The sequence below is a fragment of the Mesoplodon bidens genome (genome assembly GCF_964165515.1).
Source record: "Mesoplodon bidens genome assembly, chromosome: 5".
Taxonomy (NCBI): domain Eukaryota; kingdom Metazoa; phylum Chordata; class Mammalia; order Artiodactyla; family Ziphiidae; genus Mesoplodon; species Mesoplodon bidens.
The window spans coordinates 108,193,921-108,221,094 of NC_138161.1; the positions used below are offsets into that span (position 1 = coordinate 108,193,921).

The 27,174-nt window shown below is 39.4% G+C and overlaps 1 protein-coding gene across 1 annotated transcript in view; it reads right to left on the reverse strand.

The window, feature by feature from the left end:
* Positions 1 to 8,253: 8,253 nt before the first annotated feature.
* ATP13A4 (ATPase 13A4) overlaps positions 8,254 to 27,174 on the reverse strand; it is a 163,105-nt gene continuing 144,184 nt past the window's right edge. Inside the window, exons 26-30 of the mRNA XM_081234115.1 lie at positions 20,912 to 21,083; positions 19,999 to 20,192; positions 18,697 to 18,785; positions 16,560 to 16,640; positions 8,254 to 11,779 (exon numbers count right to left, since the gene is read on the reverse strand). Of these exons, the coding sequence (XP_081090241.1) occupies positions 11,567 to 11,779; positions 16,560 to 16,640; positions 18,697 to 18,785; positions 19,999 to 20,192; positions 20,912 to 21,083 (749 nt within the window). The 3' untranslated portion in view covers positions 8,254 to 11,566. The remainder of the gene's footprint in view (positions 11,780 to 16,559; positions 16,641 to 18,696; positions 18,786 to 19,998; positions 20,193 to 20,911; positions 21,084 to 27,174) is intronic.

Below are 27,174 nucleotides of genomic sequence, written 5' to 3' on the forward strand. Positions count from 1 at the left end.
AGACTCATCAAGAAAAAAAAGGGAAAGGATTCAAATCAATAAAATTAAAAATGAAAAAGTAGAAACCACAACTGACACCACAGAAATACAAAGCATCATAAGAGACTACTACAAACAACTATATGCCAATGAAATTGACAACCACGAAGAAATGGACAAATTCTTGGAAAGGTACAATTTTCCAAGACTGAACCAGGAAGAGTTAGAAAATATAAACAGACCTATAACAAGTAATGAAGTTGAAACTGTAATTAAAAATCTTTCAACAAACAAAAGTCCAGGACCAGATGGCTTCACAGGTGAATTCTATCAAACATTTAGAGAAGAGCTAACACCCATCCTTCTCAACCTCCCTCCAAAAATTGCAGAGGAAGGAATACTCTCAAACTCATTCTACGAGGCCACCACCACCTGGATACCAAAACCAGACAAAGATACTACAAAAAAAGAAAATTACAGACCAATATCACTGATGAATATAGATGCAAAAGTCCTCAACAAAATACAAGCAATCCAACAACACATTAAAGGGATCATACACCAGTATCAAGTGGGATTTATCCCTGGGATGCAAGGATTCTTCAATATACACAAATCAATCAGTGTGATACACCATATTAACAAATTGAAGAATAAAAACCACATGATCATCTCAATAGATGCAGAAAAAGCTTTTGAGAAAATTCAGCATCCATTTATGATAAAAACTCTCCAGAAAGTGGGCATCGATAAAACCTACCTCAACATAGTAAAGGTCATATATGACAAACCCACAGCAAACATCATACTCAGTGGTGAAAAACTGAAAACATTTCCACTCAGATCAGGAATAAGACAAGGATGTCCACTCTCACCACTCTTATTCAACATAGTTTTGGAAGTCTTAGCCATGGCAATCAGAGAAGAAAAATAAATAAAAGGAATACAAATTGGAAAAGAAGAAGTAAAACTGTCACTGTTTGCAGATGACATGATACTGTACATAGAAAATCCTAAAGATGCCACCAGAAAACTACTAGAGCTAATCAATGAATTTGGTAAGGTTGCAAGATACAAAATTAATGCACAGAAATCTCTGGCATTCCTATACACTAACAACGAAAAATCCAAAAGAGAAATTAAGGGAACAATCCCGTTTACCACCGCAACAAAAAGAGTAAAATACTTAGGAATAAAACTATCTAAGGAGGCGAAAGACTTGCACTCAGAAAATTATAAAAAACTGATGAAAGAAATCAAAGATGACATAAACAGATGGAGAAATATACCATGTTCTTGGATTAGAAGAATCAATATTGTGAAAATGACTATGCTATCCAAAGCAAGCTACAGATTCAATGCAATCCCTATCAAACTACCAATGGCATTCTTCACAGAATTAGAACAAAAAATTTTACAATTCGTATGGAAACACAAAAGACTCCAAAGAGCCAAAGCAATCATAAGAAAAAAAAAAAACAGAACTGGAGGAATCAGGCTCCCTGACTTCAGACTATACTACAAAGCTACAGTAATCAAGACAGTATGTTACTGGCACAAAAACAGAAACATAGATCAATGGAACAGGATAAAAAGCCCAGAGATAAACCCATGCACATATGGTCACCTAATTTATGACAAAGGAGCGAAGAATGGCTTCACAGGTGAATTCTATCAAACATTTAGAGAAGAGCTAACATACAATGGAGAAAAAACAGCCTCTTCAATAAGTGGTGCTGGGAAAGCTGGACAGCTACATGTAAAAGAATGAAATTAGAACACTCCCTAACACCATACAAAAAAATAAACTCTAAATGGATTAAAGACCGAAATGTGAGACCAGACACTATAAAACTCTTAGAGGAAAACACAGGAAAAACACTCTTTGACATAAACCACAGCAAGATCTTTTTTTTTTAACCAATTTACTGTTTTGTGTCCATTGACAGATGAATGGATAAAGAAGATGTGGCATATATATACAATGGAATAGTATTCAGCCATAAAAAGAAACAAAACTGAGTTATTTGTAGTGAGGTGGCTGGACCTAGAGTCTGTCATACAGAGTGAAGTAAGTCAGAAAGAGAAAAACAAATACCATATGCTAACACATAGATATGGAATCTAAAAAAAAAAAAAAAAAAAAAAGAGGTACTGATGAACCTAGTGGAAGGACAGGAATAAAGATGTAGACATAGAGAATGGACCTGAGGACACGGGGTGGAAGGGGGAAGCTGGGGCGAAGTGAGAGAGTGGCACGGACATATATACACTACCGAATGTAAAATAGTTAGCTAGTGGGAAGCAGCAGCATAGCACAGGGAGATCAGCTCGGTGCTTTGCGATTACCTAGAGGGGTGGGATAGGGAGAGTGGGAGGCAGGCTCAAGAGGGAGGGGATATGGGGACATATGTATGCATGTGGCTGATTCTCTTTGGTGTACAACAGAAACTAACACAGTATTGTGAAGCAATTCTACTCCAATAAAGATCTATTAAATTTTTTTAAAATTATGCTATTGGAATAAAACAAAAGATCTATTTTAAAAAAAAGAGTAAACCCTAAAAAAACAAAAAAAAAGAAATCACCGTTTTAGCAACGTGGTGATACATCATCCTTGCATTTGCATATGTATAATTTTCTCTGAAATACCTTACAAGGTAACTGAAATTCCACTTTCCAGGCTCAGCAATGCTCTGGCACTTGTAACTTCCCCTCAGGTCACACTTACATGGGCTTCCCTTGGTAAATCTTGAGTTCAGCCTTTGCCAAAAAGCAATCAGGCCGACCACTGATTTCTCTGGCGTTTTTCCATAGGTATTAACTGCCTCTTCCTCATATGAATGAATTTCTGATTGCACAACTGAAAAAAAAAGTGAAAAAATTAAGTCAATGGATTCTGTCTTGGAAGCAAAATTGCTGATATTTCACATTAATGTCAGTAAGAATCAAATAAACAGGGACTGTGATTAAGACTTACCAATGAGCCAAGTGCAGATTGCCCTCCAGACTTTTCGCCCTGGATGTCTTTGTTGACAAAGAAGTGCCTGGCTTTTGAATCAGTGGGGCATCTTTTGGAGGGACTCCGGTTTCTCATGACAACACAGACTTTTGTGTGTGTGTGAGCCTGAGGGACTCCTTGCCATACAAGGCTATGGTAAGTAAAGTAACTCTCAGTAAAGCATAAACCACTGCAAGCCTTACATACCATAATAATGTTGTGCCTCCACGGAACAAGACACAGAACAAAATTGGAGACAAAAAATTCCTTTCATTTTAAAGCCTTCACTGTTGAAGATTCTGTTATCTAAGAATTACCTTCCTTTTTCTTCACTGATTATTCATTGTCTTAAATCACCATCCCTAGAGATTTTTCTAGAGTTGCTAACTCAGCAGATTTGGAAGCTTTAATTCTCTGACCACTTAAAACCAGATGTCACGTCTTAAGGTCAGAGCAGAGGACGCTACCCACCTGCCTTGCTAAGAACCTTGTAAATATCTACTCTATGCCAAAATAAATTTTGAAATGTTCTCTTATCAAAAAAAAAAAGGTTTGGGCTTCCCTGGTGGCGCAGTGGTTGAGAGTCCGCCTGCCGATGCAGGGGACACAGGTTCGTGCCCCGGTCCGGGAAGATCCCACATGCCGCGGAGCGGCTAGGCCCGTGTGCCATGGCCGCTGAGCCTGCGCGCCTGGAGCCTGTGCTCCACAGCGGGAGAGGCCACAACAGTGAGAGGCCCGCATACTGCAAAAAAAAAAAAAAAAAAAAAGGTTTGAGAGATGTAGGGAAAAAAATTATGTGCCACATTTAATCTCTTTTGATTTTTGCCGTTATGAATGAGGTAATAAATAATATTCTCATGCCAATAGCCAGGGAAACTAAGAGGTAGACATAGTAACTAATTTGTTCAAAATCACAAATCAGAGAATTCTGGGTTACAGCTCAGACCTGCCTGACTCCTAAGCTTATACTCTTAGCTGCCATATGCCATTGCCCGAAAGCGACACTTTTGAGATTGACTTTATCTACCTGAGCGCTGTGTGGCCCGCATGATGAGGTCAGACATGGGGTACTTGTCGTGAGCACATGACCTCAGCTAGCATCGCTGTTCCTACGCCCCCAAAAGCCAGCTCTGCCTACCCGCACAGGCTCCAGGTGCAGGCCTGAGCTACCCAGTTTGCCCTGGGACACTCGCTGTGCTAGGGTTAGGTGTGGGCAGATACAAATATTTGGCCTTTGCCAAGTATGACTCTTGGCATCCAGACCAAATAGATTACAGGATCCCTCTAGGGAGGAAATGAACCTATAAAATTGTCCCCAGATCAAACCAGTTTCCAATTAGTCATGGATTGTGGCTGAATTCTTGAAGCTATTTAAGAAGCCCTTATCCAATTCTCAAGGCTAACCTTGGGCTGCGTCAAGAGAGAACTGACTCAGCTTTCAGGAAAAAGCATCCAGCCAGCTGTGAAGCCACTTTATCTTGTACTTTGCCTAGTTCCTGAGCAGACCAGGAACATGGCGTAGCCTTGGGGCTCTGAGCTGTTTTCTCAGAGTGCTTTACCCCTAAATGTTCCTGCATATGCTTTCATGAAATGCACCTTCACCTCCTGGATAGGTATCTCTCCTATCTTTATAACTTATGTTTCCCTGGTCACATAAACCTGAGACCGTAGTCAAAAACAGGATCACAGAAGCAGTGCCATGCTGAAGTCTCTCCTGAATCACTGAGAAGATCCACGGAATACTGCAGTAGGGCTCCTGGTGACAGGACGCTCTTCTCTCCCACACAGACACACAGAGCACCACTCCAAGGTGATCTCTGCTGCTTCCATGAGGTTTCTATGGGCTTTATCTGACCTGGAGGTTAGTTGCAGGGGACCCCAAATTGCACGCCACTCTAGTCACACCTCCCCATTTTTCATCTTCTTTAGCCACTTTCTACCTCCCTTAGCCATTTTGGAGACATGCTCAGACTGTTTATAATACTTATAGGTCTCTGTGTGGCACCCTCAGCCAGTAGCAAAATGCATCTTCCTCTGGTGCTCACACAGTTGCATCACTGCCAAGTGACAGAGGCCACAGGTGGATTCCCTCCACTGTGCTTTTATCACACTCTGACACACTGACCACAGAGTGGGCCCCATCTCTATCCCTCCCCCTATCTCTATCTCTATCCCTATCCCTACCCCTATCTCTGTCTCTATCCCTATCTCTTTCTCCATCTTTATCTCTATCCCTATCTCTATTTTTTATCTCTATCCCTATCTCTATTTTTTATCTCTTTCTCTCTCTTTTCATCACAGCTTTCTGTTCCTTGGGCCCTTGCAAAAGTTTGTAAAGGTAGGGTGAAACCAGAGAACAAATTGGAAAATACAGAGCCAATTATACTTAAACTCTCCCCCTGTTCCCTAATATCCATTGTTTGGTTTTCGAAAAAGTTTGCTTGCCTCAATTCTCTCTTCCCTCGGGTCGAGTACCTTTCTAGGAGACCCTTTTCACTAACAAATAAACCTCTAGTGTCCTCTACATATAAAGATGGTCTTTGTAGCATATACCTAGCTCTTCTAATTCCACAGCACACCTCCCCTACCCGCTATACAAACCATGTATATGTATATGTATATACATATGAGCCAAACTCATTAAGCACAATACTGGAATCGCTATACTTTTATACTTTTGGTTGTTTTTATTCATAACCTTAATGTTTTAGTTAAGCTTCTTTGTATTGAATGGAAAACAGATGTTCACAGACAAAGGAGGAGAAATAAATCAGCAAAATGTCCCAGTGATATTTTTTATTCAATCATGCCACAGCTGCTTGCGGAGCCTCAACCATGGCCCTGTGCTGTGTATAGAGTGGGAAAATGAAATGAATCAGGCTTGGTCCCTACCCTCAGAGAATGTGCTCCTAGTTAAATGGGGTTGTGTAGGCATTGGAGGAAATTGAAACACTACTGGATGATAATACAAGGTAAAAAGAACTGCCTGCTACCCAAAGGATGGGTATGTAGAGTGTGATGTGTGTGCAGATAAAAGAGGTCTCCCATTTGTTTTGGCAGATCCGGTGGCATTATAACTGGATCTTGAGAAAAAGATGGGATTTGGATGTATGAAGATAAGAGTAACAATTATAGAGAAAACAGCATGGGAAAAGGTATTGTGGTGGGAAAGTGGTTACTGTATGCTTCGAATAAGTGAATTACAGAGTGCTGGGAATAATAAGTGAGTTACTGAGTGTGGGAATGACAGTTTGCTGCATTATAGAGTACAAGGATGAGAAATGTCTGAGATGAGGCCAGATGTGGCCAGTGCAAAGAGTCTTAAATTCCTTACTAAACAATGTGTATTTTATTTGGTAGATAATTTAGACTATGAAAGGTTTCTGATCATGGATGTGGCATGATCAAGTTGGGCAATAAAATTCATAGGGACCTTGAGAAGCAAAACTAGAAGAGAGACTTCAGTTGGGGAGACCAGATAAGAGATTCTTATATTCAGGCAGGTGGTGGCCAACGTCTTAGAGGAGAGGAAGTTCTACTCGAGAGACACAGCCAAGAGAGCGTGCAGGGATTTAAGAACTGATTGGAGGGGGACAGGTGGGACTCTTCATTGCATGCCCATGTTTGTGGTTACACAAGGAAAAGTCCTCACTTACCCACAAAGCCTTCTTGATATCACACAGAACCACCACTTTTGGCTTGTGATACAATGTGAACGGTGCCCCCTTGAGTTGTGCAGTGCATAATACATGCAACGTATGTGAGACATTCTGGCAGCATTGTCACCCTTATCCACAACTACAAACTCAACAGAGTTTCCATAGTCCATATGTGTGCAGCCTTTATCACAGGCCAGTGCTTTATCAGATTTTTCATGAAACTGAAACACTAAGGAGAGAGAATCGAAAGGAGATGGCAAGGAAATAGAGCTGGGAGAGTCTGGATAACCCTTTGAGTACTCTACATTCAAACATGGATGTTGCTCTACAACATGTTACATTCTTTTCCCTAGTGGATTAGATGATTTGATTAGCAGAATCTGGCTAGGAGTGAAAAACATAAAGGACCTTCATTTGGAAACCTGAAGACTAGGATTTTAGACTCAGGTCACCCATTTCCTAAGTGTGTGATCTCAAACAATTGGGATTTTTTCAACCTCAGTCTCCTGAAGCGTTGCTCAAGTATTATGTAGAAAACAAACTGAGCTAGTGGGGTGAGGAAACCCTTGGATAAAGTGGTCGGGTCAGGGCAGACTGACCAGTGAGCTGAAACCTGAAGGAGAATGGAGTCAGCCAGGAGGGTAGGGGTTGGTGGGAGTGGGGGCAGCATTCAAGGCAGAAAGAATGGCAAATGCAGTCTTCCCAGGGAAGGAACAAGCTTGACATGTTTGGGAATGCCAGGGTGACTCACTCCTAAGGCTCTGTCAACACTTCTAGGAGAGGTGTGTTTTGTCATTGTTGTTTTTATTTGTTCAATTTTGAAGAAAGTCATTTCGTTGATAAAGTTTAAAGGGTTCTTTTAACAAGTCTAATGGAACCCAAAGGACAGCCTATGTTGTGTGGCAGCAATTTTCAAGGGTTTTTTCTTAAGCATAAAGAAGTGAGCATAGTACAAAGCCGCAAGAGAATTCATATAACCCTAAAAAAAGCTCTACAAAGTAGGGGCTGAGCAAAGTTCAAGCAGAGATACAGGTTTCTGCTTCTGGAGACTGAAGGCAAAAACCAGAGCTTTATGTGATCTCATGACATAGGCTCACAGATCTCTGGTTTTATGATTTTACTCTCTCAGCTGTGGGAGTTGACTTCTTCTGTGACTGATGGTTAGGTCCAAGAGAACTTCTAGGAAAACTAAAGACTCTTTCTGGAGGAATTCATACTCATGATGGCAATCCATTGTATAGTTGCCTTGCTTGCCTTCTTGATTGTTGGTGCTTCAAACATCTTGGGGAAAACAACATGGAAGAGTGACACAGCAGAGACTTCGCAGGCAGAGAGGTCCCATGTCTGAATACAGCTCCAGCCCCTCCACTCACGAGCTATGTGTCCTCGGACAAGTTACTAAGCCTTTGGAGGATTTGGTACCTCATGAAAAGAAGGAGGATAGTAATCCTTGCCCTGCCTTCCTCCTAAGACTGTTATGGGGCTTAAATAAAAGCACGAGTGTACAGGTGTTTTGGAGACTGTAACGTCCTGTAACAAAGCAGGGAATAATAGCATCTGCAGTGTTAGAAATGCCTGGGACTTTGTAAAGATGTTGCTTTGACTCAGCATTACTGGAGGAAACCACACCATTTTATTATCCAGAATGAAAGACTTCACTGCGAAGAAAGAGAGACTGGTTTTAGAAGAACAGAAGGATAGATTTTACTTGCCTCCTTTGTACAGAATAAATTATTATAGCATAAACAACATACAAACCTCTGAATATATAATCCCTTTTACCAGTCATCACATCTGCAAGTGTGTAATGCACACTTCTGTGAGCACATGAGGACGTACATGGCACAGCCATACTTCCATTCTCTATTTCCATCATTCCATAGTTAGCAAGGCGAGCCTGGAGTCAGGGTTCTTCTCTATGGGTAAGAGCCGTATACCTTGGAGTAAACATACAGGGGACCCTCCCAAATGGTTTGGACCAGGTGACTATGTACTTCTCTCCTCCAAGTCCTGGTCAGGAAAGCATATCGGGCACAGGTAGCACTGCCCTTGGGTTGGGGGCACTGTCTCATGTTCTTTTTCTCAAAATTTTCAAACACCTCTTTCTGAGAAAATACTCACATCAGAAGTATCCCCCGGCTGTCAATTTGGCAGTCAGGGCCCCACTCTGTGCAGCTTTTGTCTAGGTTCCTGTCCCATCAGAAACCACCTTCCAAGGTACAGAGCAATCAGCCTGTGCATCCTCACCATGGGATCTCCCCAGCCTAGCCCCCCACAGGGTCAATCTGATATTCTGTGTGGGCAGCAGTCATAAAAGTTTCGCATCACAGCGTGAGACTGAGACACTGGGTGTATCAAGCCTGAAAGGAATCCTGCAGGTAATTGAGTTTCATCTGATACTTGACTTCCCTTGCTAATTGGTCTTTGACTATCTGCTGCAACCACCAATGTCACGGAGTGCACACAGAAGTCACCAACTTCCACCTCTGGCAGTGCTGACTGTTAGGGTAGTGGTCTTTGTGTCAGCCCGAAGCCACTCCCATCGTGCTCTTCACCCACTGGTGGTGCCGCCGGATCCAGGTCAGAGCTTTCTCTCTCACGGTAACTCCTTCAAGTGTTTGACTACCATTCTGGCATCCCCTGAATCCCCATTTTTCCAGGCTAAGCACTTCCTGGTCTTTCACTCACTGCCTCTAAGATGTAGTTCGTCTCAAGAACCATCTTTAGAATGAGTCCCTTTTGGCCAAGGTTTTATGGCTGTTTGGCTGGTGAGGAACCAGAGTCCTCCGTCCCTGTTCCCTGCCAGCTGTGTGTGAATTGCTGAGGATGGAATCACTTCAGATCAAGACAAAAGCAGCTCAGAATTGCAGAAAAACAGACACTTGTGGTTTGGGGTTTTGTTTTGTTTTTAACACACCTCTAGCCTAAGGCTGGCAGGATGCCTTGCATTCATTTGAACAGAAGGCCCTGGTATTAGCAAAGGCTTGCTTCCTTGCACCTGGCAAAGAAGAAATTCACTCTTTGTTTGACTGTGAGATCACACCATGCACCCCTGCCCTGTTGGAGCTTAGTAATTAGGTGGTATTTGGAGGTAACAGCAGGTTCGCTGAAGATTTGTGTCCAAGGTGCAACCCACACTTGCTCGTCACTAGGCTGCAGACTATCTCCAGCTTGCCCCTGCCCACAACTTTAGAAAAATGAGAACAACTATCAGTTTTAGAAAAAGACATTCAGAGCTTCCATATCACTGCCAAGGCTGACTTTGTCAAAGGAGACATTTCTTTCTGTACTGAGGAAGACAAAGATCCTGCAGCCTGCTCTAATGATTCTTCACACCCTATTTTAAAACCAGAAACGACAAGGTAACTTTGTGGCTGAGGTACACCATGTTCCAGAATTATCTGCACCATGTTCCAGAACCATGGTCAGGAGTTAAGCCGGGTAAGGGAATGCTTGCAGATTGGGAAGCATTCCCAAGCTACTCTTGGGAAGTAGCCAACCAGCCAGGGACTCACTCCCTGCCTGGAACATTCATATAGGATTTGATGTTTGTCATGAAAATGTTGCTTTTGCTTTAAAATACTATTTGTGGACGTTTTCCTAGAATTCAGTGTTGTCTGCTGAGCTCAATATAACCAAATTGTACTAACGATAAAACAAGGGAAATTTTTGTTTTCTGAAATCTAAAGCCTCAAGCTTAAGAAATGCGTACGTTGTATGAGGACTTATGTTAATGATAACATATAATGTTGTAGCACAAGACTAACTCTTCTCAAAAATAATAGAGCAGAGGAGTAAAAATTCCTGGAATTGGGCACACGGGATGTGGTTCCTGGAATTGGGCACACGAGATGCGGGGTTCCTAAAACATAGACGTCCACAGAGTCAGGAGCCAGAGGTTAGTGGACAGTTCTAGTGCTCTTGGATTTGCGCTACTTTCCTTTCTTTTCCAGGAATATAAGCCAGACCAACTATGTAATTTGGGGGACCCTTATTAAAAATAAGGACTTTCAAGATGGCAATAGCAGAGTATTAAACCAACAATGGGACCTTTCTGAGCATGAGGCCCTATGCAACTGCCAGATTGTATGCCCATGAAGCCAGCCCTAAATACAGGAGACTGTGCTCCTGGTTTCTTTGCCAAATCCCTGGTTAATGTGGTATGAGTGATGGGAGAGATGTGTACCACTTTGACACAGTGAAGAGCCTCCATCCTCCTTCCCCGTTGCAATATACATGGATTCCTTGTGTTGAGTCGGTGGAGCCATCAGATTGGAGCAGTCACCACTCCAGGGAGGGCTATTCTAAAGAGCCACCCGGATCAAGACAGAAGCTCAGTGTTAAGACACTGAGATACTAGAGTTGTTTGTTATTGCAGCATCGGCTAAGCCTATCCTTACTAATACTAGAGGAAGGCCAGAAATGGAAGGAAACATCTCAAATCTGAAAAGTACCATAAAGGAAAGGAAACCAGACAGTGAAGAGTGGTGTGATGGTTCTCATGCATTTGTTTTTCCATCAATGAAATAAGAATTCAAAAATGATCTTTAACATGTTTACAATTCTATGCTACTTTCCCTCAACTCATTTAAAAAATATATTATCTAAGAAGAAAGATTACATACTCTCCTTCTCCTTTAGCCTCCCAATCTCTTGGCCCATTGCCATCCCTGGACCATTCTTGAATCACTGAACACCTCTGATACTTTCAGAAGCCAAGAGAAAAACATTCTCCTAGGGCAGTGTTCTGCTCTTTAGAAAGTATTTTATCAAAAAGAGTTTAATTTGTCACCATGATTGGGTAGGTTTTTGATTCCAAAAAATCTAGCTGATATTGTAAGAGTCTCACTGCTTAAAAACAAATCACTGAAACTGGTCCCTTTTGTCATCGTTACTATGTTATATAAGCTTGGATATCACATTGCCTTCAAAGTTGTTCCTCGTTGCTCTCAAACACCGGGTTGCTATAAGACACTCCCCTGCCACACGCCGGCATGTCAGAGTAGGAGGTCTGGTTTATGGGGGGCCAAGTGGGGTCATTTGCCAAGGCCCTCTGCCACATCCGATACTGGCTTTTTGATTGATAGCCAAAACATCTTTTGATTATCATCCACAGGGCTCTATTTTCAATGATGGCCTCCTGAAAAATAAAAGAGTTACTGTTTACAATCAGAAGTTAAGTGTTTCCAGAATACAGCCTTCCATAGATCCTCATAAGGCACTACTGCATTGACTGCTTCAATCTAGCTTGACATAGAATTTGAGCTTCTGACAAATCCAAAGTGATTTCATGTGATAGGTCATGGCCTCTCAAACTTTTCCACTTAAGAAACTCTTCTGGAAGAAGAGAGAGAAACAGTCTCAAGAATCCAGAAACATAGCTTGAAGTAGTCTGCCTCAAGGATTTCATATGTAAGTTAAATGTAAAAGCATCCAAATTCTGCAGTTCACTCCATATCACATCCATATGTGATTTAATATAAATGACACTTTAAATTATCTACTACCAAATGGTATTGACCTTATAGAAAGATATGTCATGCTTATGACGTGACTTGAGTGTACCATGGCACATCACTGAGTAGCCATGAACACAGGTAAAATTTGGGATGTGGGCCACAGTTTTTGAGCTGAACAGATCTGGATTTGAATCCCAGCTCTGACACCTACTATGGGCAAGTTAATTACCCTATCTGAACCTCAGTGATTAGAAATAATAATTCCTTCCTCTTATATGTGTCATTAGGATTATATAACCCCCCTTACAATGCAGAGCACGGCATGGCATAGCTACTTCCCTTTACCATTCTCCTGAACTATTCATTTAACAAATGGCTGTGCATTGCAGCCTCATTCACATAAGCCTCCAAACTTCACCTACAAATATTTCATTGCAATGTGTTTTTTAAGATAACAAAAGATATGTCCTTTGAAAACATTTTGGACTGGCATTTTACTTCATGAGTTAGACTGAGCCTTGAATAGAGCCCAAGTTATAACTTATAATACATAGCACATGAGGGATTATGTTAAATTCATTTTTTTCATCATATGTGGTCACAAAGATTGACCATCTTATAAGTTATCATGAAAGAAACAAAGAGGAAAATATGAGGACCCAAGCTGTCCCATAGAATTAGAACTGGCTTTGGTGTCTGTCAGTGGTATCTTTGCGAAACTGAAAGAGTTAATTCTGTAGGATTCTACAAGGAACTTTGCTAGAGATAGTGGTTTCCTAAAATCCACCCATCTTTGACATCTGAGTCCACTGCCCATGGAAATCATAGAGAGCAGCTAGTCTGAATATTCCTCTAAAAACTGATCATCTGCCAACAGGCTGTTCAACACTCACACAGCCATCTTATCAGCATCTTGCAAACCTCAGGGATCACCTAGCCAAACCTGTTCCTTTACTTTCCCAGATGAAGGTTTTTTGTCCTCTTTAATTAACAAGAGAACAGTAGCTCTCCTTAGAGCTGAGATAAGGCAGGATCATAGGTATTCAATTAAAGGTTTTAAAATCTAACTTATGTCCAGGAAATCTTAGCAGGCTTCATACAAAACAAATGAACACACACACACACACACACACACACACACACGCAAGACATTAGTGCTCTACACAATATCTTGAGCTTTGTTACAATTCTACAAATGTGATGACCTGTATTACTTTGCTGCTCTGAAAAGGGAATCAAAGAAAGCACTGAGAAATAATCCGTCCTGTCACTGTACACTGTAAATTAGATGTAGAATGAAAAACTAAAGGAAAGCCTTGATGACATACCATTTCTTAAAGAAAAAAACAAAACTTCATCACATGAGCTCTTCTGACATTCAAATAATTCATATATCTCTCTCTCTCTATATATATATATATACACACACACACACACACATACATACACACACACACACATTCACACAATGCATAAGTAGTAAAAGGGAGGCTGTTAAAGCTATCCACATTAGCTCCTCTGCCTGTTAGCAGGAGGTTAGATCATGAGACCCAGCAAGTAAGGATAAGGTCTCACTGAAACTTGTTTCGTGAGTATCAAATTACTGTCTCCATCTGCTGGGGGTGGGCAGGCTTACTTCTTACATTTAAGAATTGAATAAACCTTTACCCAGCTCCTAATAGAATAAAGTAATTGTTACAGTTAGTAAGATGACTTCTTGCCATAGTTTAATGGCAAGCAAAAAAAGAAATTTATACGCAGATAACTATAACACTTGTCTTCTTTCTCCCTGTAGATTGTGAGCTCTACCCTTCTGCTATTATTACCCCTTTCACATCATGCCCTAGTACATGGCACAGGTTCAACAAATGCTTGTGGAAAGAGTGAATGAATAAATGATTGCTAGACACAAAGTAAGGAATGGTGAGTACCACAAGAGATAACATAATAATAAGAGCTTATATTTACTAAGCGCTTACTATGAGTTTTTCACTGTTTACATTTCATGCTCACAGTAACCCTATGAGATAAGGTACCATTATTATCATCATTTTGCAGATGAGGAAACAGAGACACAGAGAAGTGTAGTGACCTGACCAAAGTCAGACAACAAGAAAGGGTGGAGCCAGGATTCAAACCCAGGTAGACTACTCTGCAGCTATATTCTTAGCTGCAAATATACTGAAGGAGAATGGCTTCCTGCTGGGGGATTATGGCAGACTTTGTTGCTTGATCACCCTACAGCCCATTCCTCCTGGCTCTTCCCTGCCCACCTTAAAAAAAATCATAACTAGTCTAAGCCAATTTGTCTAACTTTTTGGCATAGATCCACCTTCCCAGAGTCCTTTTCTACTAAAGCTGACTATGAGACAGAGTTCTAAGCAATGAAGCATAAGAGGAAGCCTTCTGGTGGGCTGCAGGAAATTTTTTGCTTCCTGATAAAAGGTTCATACTTGTGGGAAAAAAAAAGCTTGCTGGTACCTCTTCTTCCATTTTTTTCCTGCACTGAAAACAGACATAAAGCCTAGCTACATGGGAGCTAGCTGGGCCCCATAAGCAACAAGCACAAACATGAAGGCCAACATCTAAGGATGGTGAGACAAAAAGGTGGAAGGATGCAGAGCCCTAATGATGCCACAGAGACACTAAACTAGATCTGAAGCCACTGGCTTCCAATCTTCTTGTTAAGTGAGTCAATAAATATCTTTATTGTTTAAGCCACTGTTTGCTGAGCTTTTTTACTTGCCTAACTGATCCAGGAATCAGGAAAAATTCATGAACAGGCTAATACTCTAGCTGTGCCACAGAGGATGGAATGTTATTTCGATATGCAGAAATGGGGAAAGATGTACTAGACAGAAGAAATAACATGATCATGGACAGGAATAAGATATATACATAAGATTATCCCTTAAAGGACAAGGACCATCTTTCTGCAACTCCATAAGAGGACTCTCATGGCAATGCTCTTTTACTAATTCGGTGGCTTTGGGGACCATATGGTTTAGCACAGGACTCCTCAGTGTGATTCCTGAGTCAGCTGCATCAGAATTACCTGGCAACTTATTAGAAACAAAAGCTTGTATCTACTTCAGACCTACCAAGTCAGAAATGCTGGGGCAGGGCTGGACAATCTGTGTTTTAACAAGCCCTCCAGGGAATTCTGATGCCCACTCAAGTTTGAGACGTCCTAGTTTAGCAGAGAGATAGATGCTCCTTATCCTAATTCTATGTCCTGTTCTGCCACCTGCTCCTGCACAGCCTTTACCCTGCTTAGTAAGGAAGGTTCTGGAGTTCCTGCATACAAAATACTGCAGGGCTGTCAGGCCCCAGGTGCGCCAGCCCACCACGAATCCCCGCTCACTGGAACCAGTCTGGGTTTGTAAGTGAACGCAGGAATGGGGACAGATGGAGTCTTAAAGCTCATCCTTCCTACAGAATGGATGCCTTTTCTGGGGCGCCCCCTCCAAGAGTGGGCTTTAAGAAATGGGGATTGTGTCTAACAGCATTGAAGGAGGAGAGAGTAAAGCGCGTAGCAAGGCAAAGGGGGAGCACAAGCTCGTTTTCCTGGGGAAATGGAGCATAAAGAATAAAAGCTGGGAAAAGCTCACTCTGAATCTCATTTTCCATCTGTAAAGTAAAAATGATAGAAGTTGTTCAGTGAAAGAAGCCAGACACGAAAGACCACATACTGTATGATCCCCTTTATATGAAATGTCCAGAGTAGGCAAATCCATAGAGACAGAAAGTAGTTTAGTGGTTGCCAGGGGGTGAAGGAGGAAGAAGGGGAAATGAGTGACTGCTAATGGGTGTGGGATTTCTTTCAGGGTGGTGAGAATGTTCTAGAATTAGACAGTGTTGGAGGTTGAACAACTCAGTGAACATATTAAAAGCCACTGAATCATACACTTTAAAAATGTAAATCTTTTTTTTTTTTTTTTTTTTTTTTTTTTGCGGTACACGGTCCTCTCACTGTTGTGGCCTCTCCCACCGCGGAGCACAGGCTCTGGACTCACAGGCTCAGCGGCCATGGCTCACGGGCCCAGCTGCTCCGAGGCATGTGGGATCCTCCCAGACTGGGGCACGAACCCGTGTCCCCTGCATCAGCAGGCGGACTCTCAACCACTGCGCCACCAGGGAAGCCCTAAAAAGGTAAATCTTATAGTATGTGACTCATATATCAGTTTCTTTTGAAGAAATTTGAATGAATTGAGTTGGGTCTCTATTTGTGAATTTTAGAAATGGATAGGACCTTCTCCCATCCTCCCCAGCCCCACTTTACAGATAGGCAAATGTATACCTTGTTTGGAATTCATCAGAGGGAAGCATCATTGCTCATGTTGCCAAGGAAGGGAGACCCTTGCACTGTTGAGCCTTGTCAGCTAAAGCTGTTCCTTTTTCACACTCCCAGAGAATGCCTCCACCACCCCAACTAGCAATCAGCAAACTGAGGCCACTTACCTCCATGACAAGGGATACAATGAAATTGGAGCCAAGCATAATGACAATGTAAACCCTCCACAGGACAGGTGTGCAGAGCAGCTGGTGGGAGATGAAAAAGCACAGTCAGTCTGAAGACTAATTATGCTGCAAAAACTTCATGCTGTTCACAGTGTACATGCAGGGCTTCTAACCACACTCATTCTTGTGAGACACTAGACACCTCTGATGGGCAACTTTGGCTTGACTTTCTTGGAATTGCACTGCAGTCTGAAACTCAACTGATCCAGCTCGCGTTCCTTCCCTCTGTCCTTCGCAGGGGTCAGACCCACATCATAGTGTGGCATCCTCCCCACCTTCACTGGCTTCCTAATCTTTTTTTTTTTTTCTTCATAGGTAATTCTTCCAATAACTTTCTTACACATCTCACCTCACCTGGATATCCATCTCAGAAGACTTGGACAATGTAACAGTTTGTTACTATTTGTGTAAACATGGTATAATATACATATAAGAAATGTATATGTACACATGTATAATGCATATCTGAAAGTATGTAAAATAAGCTGGTGTTATCAGTTGTCTCCAGAGAGAGGAACTGGTAGTTGGGGAACAAGGATGGGAAGGAGGTTTTCACCACATAACTTCACTAAACTTTTGAATTTTAAACCATGGGAATGTTTTCTCTATTTAAAAAATATATATGAATTTTTAAAAAATGAGCAATAATTAGGTTGCAAAGCATCATGATTCCATTTAAAATAAAATAAACTTCATAAATCAAACACACATTTGTAATATATGAATTTTCAAAGATGGAAGGCTATAGTTAATGATGTTATAATTTTCCTTACTTACATAGTTACATTTTTTAAAATGCACCCATTATTTTATGTAATAAGAAAAATAATTATTTTATGAGCACTAATCCTTTGCAGAATTTTTTGAAGTCATGCTGGCAATGACTCTGCACAGGTTCCCTCCAAAACAAATACATTCCTTATTTTGTTACAAGAGGTCTCAGCCCCTCTGAAACAGTCTTCACTAACTTAAGAGTGTAACTAAATCCAACATGTTTTAACCTTAACTTCGGCAGGATTAAGGAATTTTAACTCATTTAGAAGACTAGTGGGCAAAGACTATTTATCTCCATGAGTACCTAATCTAATTCATGAATACAATTATACTGTTAACCACAGTAATACAATTATAAAAACGAAAAACTGAATGTAGATATTAGTTTATATGTCAAATGTCACCATGGGCTTGTGAAGGTGTTGCTGGTTTGGAATGCACTATGTACTCCAAATGCTTGTCTACATTTAGGAACCTGATCTGCAATGACCAGTCAGTCAGTCATTGCCATTATGTGGCATTCACTATGCCAGGCACTGGTAATACAAGAATGAATAAGATAGGATCTTGGCCCTCATGAAACTTATCTTTGAGATGGAGAAGCAGACAGGCAATTTTACAGAGAACTAAAAGCTCAGTTCCTTTTATCACCTCTTCTGTATCCTATTTATTGGTCTAAAGGACTTTTATTAATGATTAACTTCGAATTCAAAAGAAGAATAGATTAGAGGAATCAAAATATACATTTTCCCTTGTTTGAATATGTAAAATTTCTGTCTCTTCTAGAGTTTCACAGTTGTCTCAAAATCACAAAACTGTAAGATAGTACTTGAGGTAAGATATGGATCTTTGAACGTAACTTTTGCAGACATTAAGTATGTAATACAGAAAAACACGTTTTTAAAAAGTTAAAGAAAAAATGTAAATACAGATTTGAGAATTAACCCCAAAAGTGTTATAGGCAAAACTGTTTTGAACAGCTTCAAAACAAAACCATTTAAGAGAAAATTCTCTCACATTTGAAAGAGAAAATGTATAAATAGAATTTCCAATCTTACAGGGATCTTTTAAAGGAAAAATGTTCAATGCTTTTGAAATACTTGAAATCAAGGCTAGACAGAATTTTATTTCCCGACCAGCTTAAATAAAAACTATGAATAAATTCAGCATTCATTTTAACCCTACCATCTCAAAAGAATAAAAGGTGTCAAGAATCCATGTCAATTGCAATTGTGGCCTGCTTTTTGAAGTCGGAGTGTTATATAACTATAAAATATCATCATATCCCAGAGATAAGACTTACATCCAGACGCCTATATAATTCTGGAATATCGGCAAATAGAATGAATAGACACACACTCAGCTGTATGACCAGCACAAGGACAAATATATCTGAGGAAATAAGAACACAAGCTATCATTTAGAGAAATCTGAGTCCAGAGTATCACATCCATTGATACACATATTCTAGATTAACACTGATTAGATTTACTTGATTCCTACATACAAACTCAGCAAAATAGATGAAAAGAACTCATTTCTATGCAATGGGTCTCACCTCTACTATTTCTATGTATGTCCTTGAGGTAACTGGAAAATTTCACTTGCATGTTATATGTTTCAATTAATAAAAATGGGACATACATATAGGGTAATACTGACAAAATAACGTTTTCAATAAATGCCTTGGAGATATCCAAGTATCTGAGTCTCTTTAATGCAAATCATCCACCTCACATGTATGTGTATAGCTGATTCACTTTGTTATAAAGCAGAAACTAACACACCGTTGTAAAGCAATTATACTCCAATAAAGATGTTAAAAAAAATCATCTGCCTCAAATCCTTTTCTGGGAAAAAGGAGGACTGTAAATAAACAAATGTTTGAATTGCTATCATGCAGAGGTCAGCATTCGATTGCTTCCTCATCCCAAGAATAAGAGCAAAATAACTTTCTCCAAACAGATTTTTCTGAGGATATTGATTCTTCAACTTGTGCTTCGAAATTTTCCCAATTAGAGGCATAGTGATGCTATGCAAATACATGTCCCAAAAGCTAAACAGGTCACCTACTTCTCCTAACACTCACCCCCACCCTCAGCCCGGACTGTAAGGAGGTGAGAGGTACTTTGGCCAAGAATCTCAACAACTTTCTATAGTCAGGCTCCTCCAGGTTGGACCCGCTCCCAGAACTGCCAATCAAACAGTGTCATCCTGAGCATTGTATTCATGACAGGAGACACTTCCAATTGAGTGCCGTGACCCTTCTCCCCACCTCCTCTGAGATGAATTCTGACAAGTACTGACAAGCAGAGAATTAAACGTGTCTTCCCAATTTGGAGTGAACCCATGAACAGATAGATACCTGGAGACAAATTTCTAGGGAAGGGAAGTGGTGGATTAAGAAACTCTAGTATTTAACACAGCTTTGAGGGAGGTAGCAAAGGACCAGGAAATAAGGCTGCATGTGTTTACAGAGCCCAGGAGTGGAAGTCAGAAGACCCTAGATGAGTGCCAACTCTGCAATTGCTCCTTGAGTGATCCAGGAGTATCTGTTCTCCTCTCTGATGACCTCTCACCTCTGATATGGTACAGTTCTACTCACAGTTTGTGTATGTGGGCTGCCTAAATGGTTTTCCTTTAGAGAAGACAAGAGCCACAATGATACAGTTGATTGTTCCCAAGAACCATATAGTAGTGTTCTCAAAACTTGTGAAGACACCATTACTTCCAATCGTATCTGGAGCAGTTGGAGAAATGGTTAACTTTGAGGTGGTTTCATTTTGCACTGTGCAGGTACTAAAAAGGAAACCAAAGAAGCTAATGAAGTGAGATGACAAGCCCTTACGAAGCATATGTATCTATGCAACTACATGTCCTCAATGATTCTATAATTGCCTACACTTTGTGAAAGAATATACTGAAAAGTAAGGAGAAAGAAACCAGCATGTATAGATCTATATTTTGGGTAGATGGATAGATGATTGATAGATAGATGATAGATAGATATTGATAGATAGATAGATAGATATCAGATCCAACAAGCTATTTATTCAATAAGTTGGGCACAAATAATGTAGTAAGATTATATGAGAGAAAAAGATATGAATAAGCCATGACACTTCCCTCTATTTGCTTCAGATTTCTGAACATTTACAAGTAGTGTGACTATACAATTTATCATCCAACAGGCACAGATTTTAATGTGAAAGGAAAAAAATATAATCATTTCTTTGGGATATCAGGCTTAAAATAGGGCTGCCTAGCCAAACTATAATGCATGGTCACCCTAGATATAAAAGATGGTCAGAGTTCACTATCATTCAAGATGAGCAAAGATAAGTGCTAATGAATGATGTCACCAAACTGTGCTACAAAGAAGAGATCACTGGAAAACTGCCAAGGGTCTTAAGGAAGCCAAATCTTTAGTAGAATGAAGACCCATTTGCCTCCCAACATATGGGCCAGATGATGTTTGACAGAAATTAGAATGTGACGATCTAAGGCTGTGATCATACCTGTGCATCCCCATGGAATACCAAGGCTGCCTCTGAACCAGAATGAAGCCCACAATGTGCATGGCCAGGCTGAGAAGAATGTTGAGAATCACAGATAGCAGCAGAGGCGGGGAGATCAGCCGTCCTGCAGGTCTGAAAGGCACCAGCTTGGGATAGGCACCATTCAAATTCACTACAAAATAAATTCAAGTTTTATATGTATATGAGAGCAGGAAAATTTTGTATTCTTCATCAGAAGAATGGTGTAACTTCTTGGGCCCATATATCTGAGGAAATTGACAAATTGAAATATTGATACATCACAAAGTAAGGGAATAAAACAATGAATGAATTCAAACTCAAGTCATATGAGGAATTCTTGAAAGAGAAGACATAGAACAACAACAAGATGCCCTTTTCCCCCTATTAAATAAGCAAAGACTATTAAATTATAGATGAGGAAGTGATGAAGTGAGCACTCTTATACACTGCTTGTGGAAACATATATTGACACAAAAATACCTTCTGCAGGGCAATTTGGCAATAAATATGAAGAGATTGAAAAATGTTCATAACCTTTGACATAGCTATCCCATTTCTGGAAGTTTATCCTAAGCTAAAAAATCAGAGATGTAGGAAGATGTTCATCACAGCATCATTTACAATAAATTATGGTACATCTCTATAATGAAACAACATACAGTCACTAAGAAGTAATGTTTTCAAATATTTAATAACAAAATGAGGAGTGACATAAACTAAATGGCAGATTAGCAACTCCAACATCCCATCCCTCCACAGAAATATTGAAAAACAAAAGGAAACTGTCAGAAGCAACTTTGTCAGAATTCTGAAAAACAGATGAAAGTTTACAGCAAACAAGCAAATGTTGAGTCAAGAAAAAGACAACTTAAAAATGGGAAGAAAGCTTTGTGGCATTTTTACTTGCCCTTGCCCCCCCCTCCCTCCTTAGCTCAATGGCAATCTTGAACATGGTTTTCTGCATTCCCAGTGGGGGATCCTGGTCCCTGGTTACAAAAGGGGAAAAGCAGACTTTATCCACAAATTATTGTGTATGTCTGTTCTAACCTGTCTGGAAGCTACCTGGAGAACTGATGCAAGGTGTTCATCTCTGTTTTGCCTAATAAAAAACTTAGTCAGGGCAGAAAAGCAGCATACACTCCTTAAAAACACTGTAAGGCTAACAAGCTACCCATAGTCGTGGGGAACAAAAGATTAGAGTTGAGACATAAAATAACCAACTGAAGGCTAGAAAGAAAAGTTAAGGAGCATTTATTTGGAAAATAATGGTATTCAAAAGTACCTGTGCATGTTGGGGAATATAGAAAGCCATGTGCCTGCCAAAGATGTATGCTCAGAAAAGACCCTAAGCTTTCAGCCCTGTATAATCGCTAGACTCAGCACAAGCTTAGTTAAGTGTTGAAGTGCCCCAGCACAGAACTAGTTTGCAAACACTGGGAGAGGTATTTCTTTGTTCATGTTTTTAATCTCATGGAATTCAACTCATGGATATCTCTGTCAAAACACTAGCTGAACAAAAGCTAAAGCAATAGAGATTTTAGTGACCACACCACACATGACAACTGATCTAATCTTTGTAAAAATAGTTTAGAAAAGTCACTAAATAAATGGACTACTACAGTCTTCAAAAAGCAGCAAAACAAAAAACATCAAGCCCTGGGGAGGGGAAAGAATCTGATTTCCAGAGTTACAACATTATAATATTTAATGGAATAAAATAAATTGACAGAAATTATTTCTGAGGAAGCCCAGATGTTGGACTTACTGGGCAAAGACTTTAATACAACTGTTTTTAACATGCTCAAAGAACTGAAGGAAATCAGAGAAATAATGTGAACAAAAGGAGAGTATTAAAGACATAGAAATTTTGAAATGAAGCCCAAAGACATTGTTTTTAAAGAATCGTCTTTTATAATTTCTATCTCTTTATTGACGTGCTCATTTTGCCCCGTAAAGGTAATTATATGGGCAAATATGAAATCCTATACTATTGTATTTGTGTTTTTTAACTCAGCTTTTTATTCCTACATGATTTAAAAGACAAATGCATAAAAAACAATTATATACATATGTTACTGGGCACACAATGGATAAAGATGTAATTTGACAACAACAGCATAAAAGGAGAAGACAGACCTGTAAAGTAGCAGAGTTTTTATATGCTACTAAAGTTAAGGTACCTATTCAAACTAGATTGTTACACATTTAGCATATTACATGTAATCCTCATAATTATATATTATGTAATAAAAAACCTACAGTTAACATCACACTCAAGGGTGAAAGACTGAAAGCTTTCCCCCCTAAAATCAGGAACAAAACAAGGATGCCTACTTTCACCACTGTTATTCAGCATTGCATTGGAAGTTCTATCTAGAGCAATTAGAGAAGAAAAAGAAATAAAAGTCATTCAAGTTGGAGGAAAGAAGTAAAACTATCTCTATTCACAAGTGACAGGATACCAAATATTGGAAATTCCAAAGAATCCTCAAGAAAACTGCTAGAGTTGATAAATGAATTCAGCTATGTTGCAGGATACAAGATCAACACATAAAAATCAGTTGAGTTTCAACACATCAACATTAAAATGTGGTATATATATAATGGAATATTATTCAGCCATAAAAAAGAATGAAGTTCTGACACACGCTACAACATAGATGAATCATGAAAGTATTATGCTAATAAGATATGCCAGAAACAAAGGGACAAACATTGTATGGTTCAACTTATTTGAAACATCTTGAACTGGCAAATTCATAGAGACAAAAAATAGTTTAGTGGTTATCAGAGGCTAGGTGGAGGGGCAATAAGAGTTATTGCTTAATGGGTAAAGTGTTTCTGTTTGGGGTGATGAAAAAAATTAGAATAGATAGTGGTGATGGTTGCACAATGTTGTGAATGTAATTAATGCTCCTGAATTGTACACTTAAAAATGGTGAAAATGGAAAATATTATGTTATGTATAATTTCCCACAATAAAAAAGAATGAAAATATTTACACATAAAAAAGTGGTCATAAAGTTAAACTAAAAAAACCAGGATGCACAACTATTATATAGAAAACATAATTCAAATTTCTTTATCTATACATGTGTGTGTGTGTGTGTGTGTGTGTGTGTATAATTGGAAGGGAATACATCAAAATGATTTAATTTGTTAGCTCTGGATAGCAGGATATAGGAGGATATAGGTGTTTTTTTTCTTTGTTATCTCTTACAATGTTTTCCATTTTCTTTTCACAATCAATTATATCAAAAAATAGAGAAAAATCTGGAGAAGCTTGTTATGGGAAAGAGAATAATCACAGAAGAAATGAGAGCTGTTTTCAAGTGTCTGAAGAACTATTCTGGAAAGAAAAATCAGACTATTCTCTGCCACCCCAAATGGCAAAACTGAAGACTGAGATGGGTGAAAGTTACACAGAGGTAGATCTGGCTTGATGTAAAGGATTACTCTGTTAACAGTAAGGACTGTCCAAGGATGTTCTTACAGTAGATTTAACAAATATTTAATGAGCTCCTTTGATATGTCCAGCACTGTTAGAAGTATTGGGAATACATCAGTGATCAGGATAGACAAGGTGCTGTTCTCATGATGTACACACACTGAGTGAGGGAGGGCAGGCAAAAACAAATAAAAACATAGGTAAATATCATAATTTCGGATTGTGAAAAGTAGTGTGAAAACAATAAAGCAGAACGTGTGGTGATAGAGAATAACTGGCTTGTTCACTATTTAAAGTGACCTTTCTGAAGTGATGACATTTTTCTGACTAAAAAGAAAAAGCAAAAACCATAGGAAGATCTACAGGGAGAGTATTTTAGGCAAAGAAAATAGCAAAATCAAAGGTGCTGAGGTGCCCACAAGCTTGGTAATGCTCACAAGACAGAAAGACCAGGATGCTGGGAACAAGTGAGTGGGTAGCAATATGGTTAGAGGTGAAGCTGCAGAAGTAGGCCAGATCATGTAAGACTTTGGATTTAGTGGAAATGGGAAGGATGACAATAAAATTTACATTTAAAAAACAACAGTCTTACTACAGTGTGAAAGGTAAATTGGGGTGAGGAGAAGTCAGCATGAGCAGAAGCAAGATCAGTTGTGAAGGTATCGCAGTAATCCACAGGGGAGGTGACATGGTTTTGTGACAGTGGCTACAATAGGGATGGAGATAAGCTATGTAGGATGTGTTTCGGAGGTAGAGCCAATAGGGATTGTATATATATAGATATTTTATGTAAAGGTGAAGAAAAGAGGGAAATTAAGGATGACTCCGGGTCTTCAATGTGAACAACTTGGTAGATTGTGGTACTACTTCAATAGAAAACAAGCTCCATGAGGAAAGGAATTTTTATGGTTTTTTCCACTGATGTATATCAAGTGCTTATTACAGTAAGTAGTACAAACCAGACACTCAGTAAGTATTTAATAATTTTGTTGAATATCAGATCTGATAGAATAAAGCAATCTGTTTGGGCACATTAAGTCTCCGTCCTGTTAAATATCCAAGATTAGATGCTTAGCAGCTGCATTTCCAGAATTTAGGATAGACATCAAGCCTAGAGACATAAATTTGGGATTCATCAGCATACAGATGACATTAAAGCCATAGAATTGGTTGAAATCACTTAGGGAGATTGTGTAGACTGAAAAGATAAGAGAACCTAAGAACAAGCAAGCCTTGGAACATTCTAAAAGAGCACAGGTAAAGGAGCAGAGACCAGCAAAAGACATGAGGAAGCTGTATTCATTAAGGCAATAGGTAATTCAGGAGTGTGTGGCATCACAAAAGCCAAGAGAAGAAACCTTTTGAAGGATAAGAGTGCTGTTGAGAGATCCAAGTACAATGAGGAAAGAGAAGTGATCAGTACTGTTGACCACAAGGAAGTCATTGGTGGATTTGACAAGAGCAGTGTTGGGGAAGAGACAGCCGAAGTGTGGGTAGTACTTACTCTCCTTGAGTATATTCTCTGAAAGCAAAGCTTTTGAGCAAGCTTTTTAAACCGTAAGTTGGCGTGATAGCTGTTAAGATTATGACGACAAGGTATAAGATGAAATAGTGGAAACAGTGTGAAAGCAAGACCAGGAGGAATGTGGAAGAGGCAGTCTAAGATTGGTACTTTTTTTTTGTATCGAAGTATAGTTAATTTACAATGTTGTGCTAGTACAACAAAGTGATTCAGTTATATATATACACACACACACACACATATATATATTCTTTTTCAGGTTCTTTTCCATTACAGATTATTACAAGATATTGAGTATAGTTCCCTATTTTATACAGTAGGTCCTTGTTGTTTTCCTACTTTATATACAGTAGTGTGTATATGCTGGTATTTTTGAATGTATCAGTAACGTGGACCCTCCCAGCCAGTGGTGTCTGGAGCTGGCTCATACGAGCTCACAAGAGCCAACTGCCACTACGTTTGTAAGCTAATTATTAAATATGGCCATTATTAGAAGAATACTATATAAAGTTGCAATTAAATAAATATTATCTTAAAAACAAAGATAATGAATACTCAGAACTGATAACGTCCTAATGATTTTACTACAGTTTAGCATTATCTCTGTTCTTAAAGTTAATAATGGAGATTGAACTTAAACGTGTGTCACGTCTGTAGCCATTACATCATGAACAATTGTTTTTTAACTGAGGAAATATTCTTCCAGATTCCAAGAACTATTATCCAAATTAGCAAAAAAGTTGCTCATATGACTGATGAATGACTAAAGTTTCAGCATAAGCCTGTGTTGTTTTGCTCACTCAGGTAAAGAAAAACATCAATGAACACTCATTCACATCAGAACTATTTCAGTCATCAATCACAACAATATATTGACTATGTATACAAGACTTTGGTGAAACTCAGTTAAAGCATTCTGTGAGAATCCATTGGCTAAATGGAAATTGCAAGAAAGAGTAATGTATACTTTATTGTTATTTGATAATTGCTCACTACACATTTTTCTTTTTAGTAAAGCTTATAATAAGCTTCTTTGCATATGCATATACATGCATATCTACAATTTTTTGGAGAGCTGGCTGTTACATATGTGCCAGGAAACCACTGCCTTCCACCAAACAACTGCACAGGCCCAGGATCCAGATTCATGCCTGTGAACATTAGAATCAGGCTGATTGAAATGAAATGACAATAGAATTAGAGATGGCAAGTGTACAAAGTGGGTCTACTCAACTGTTTGGGAAGTTTGAGAATAAGGAGGACAGTAGCTAA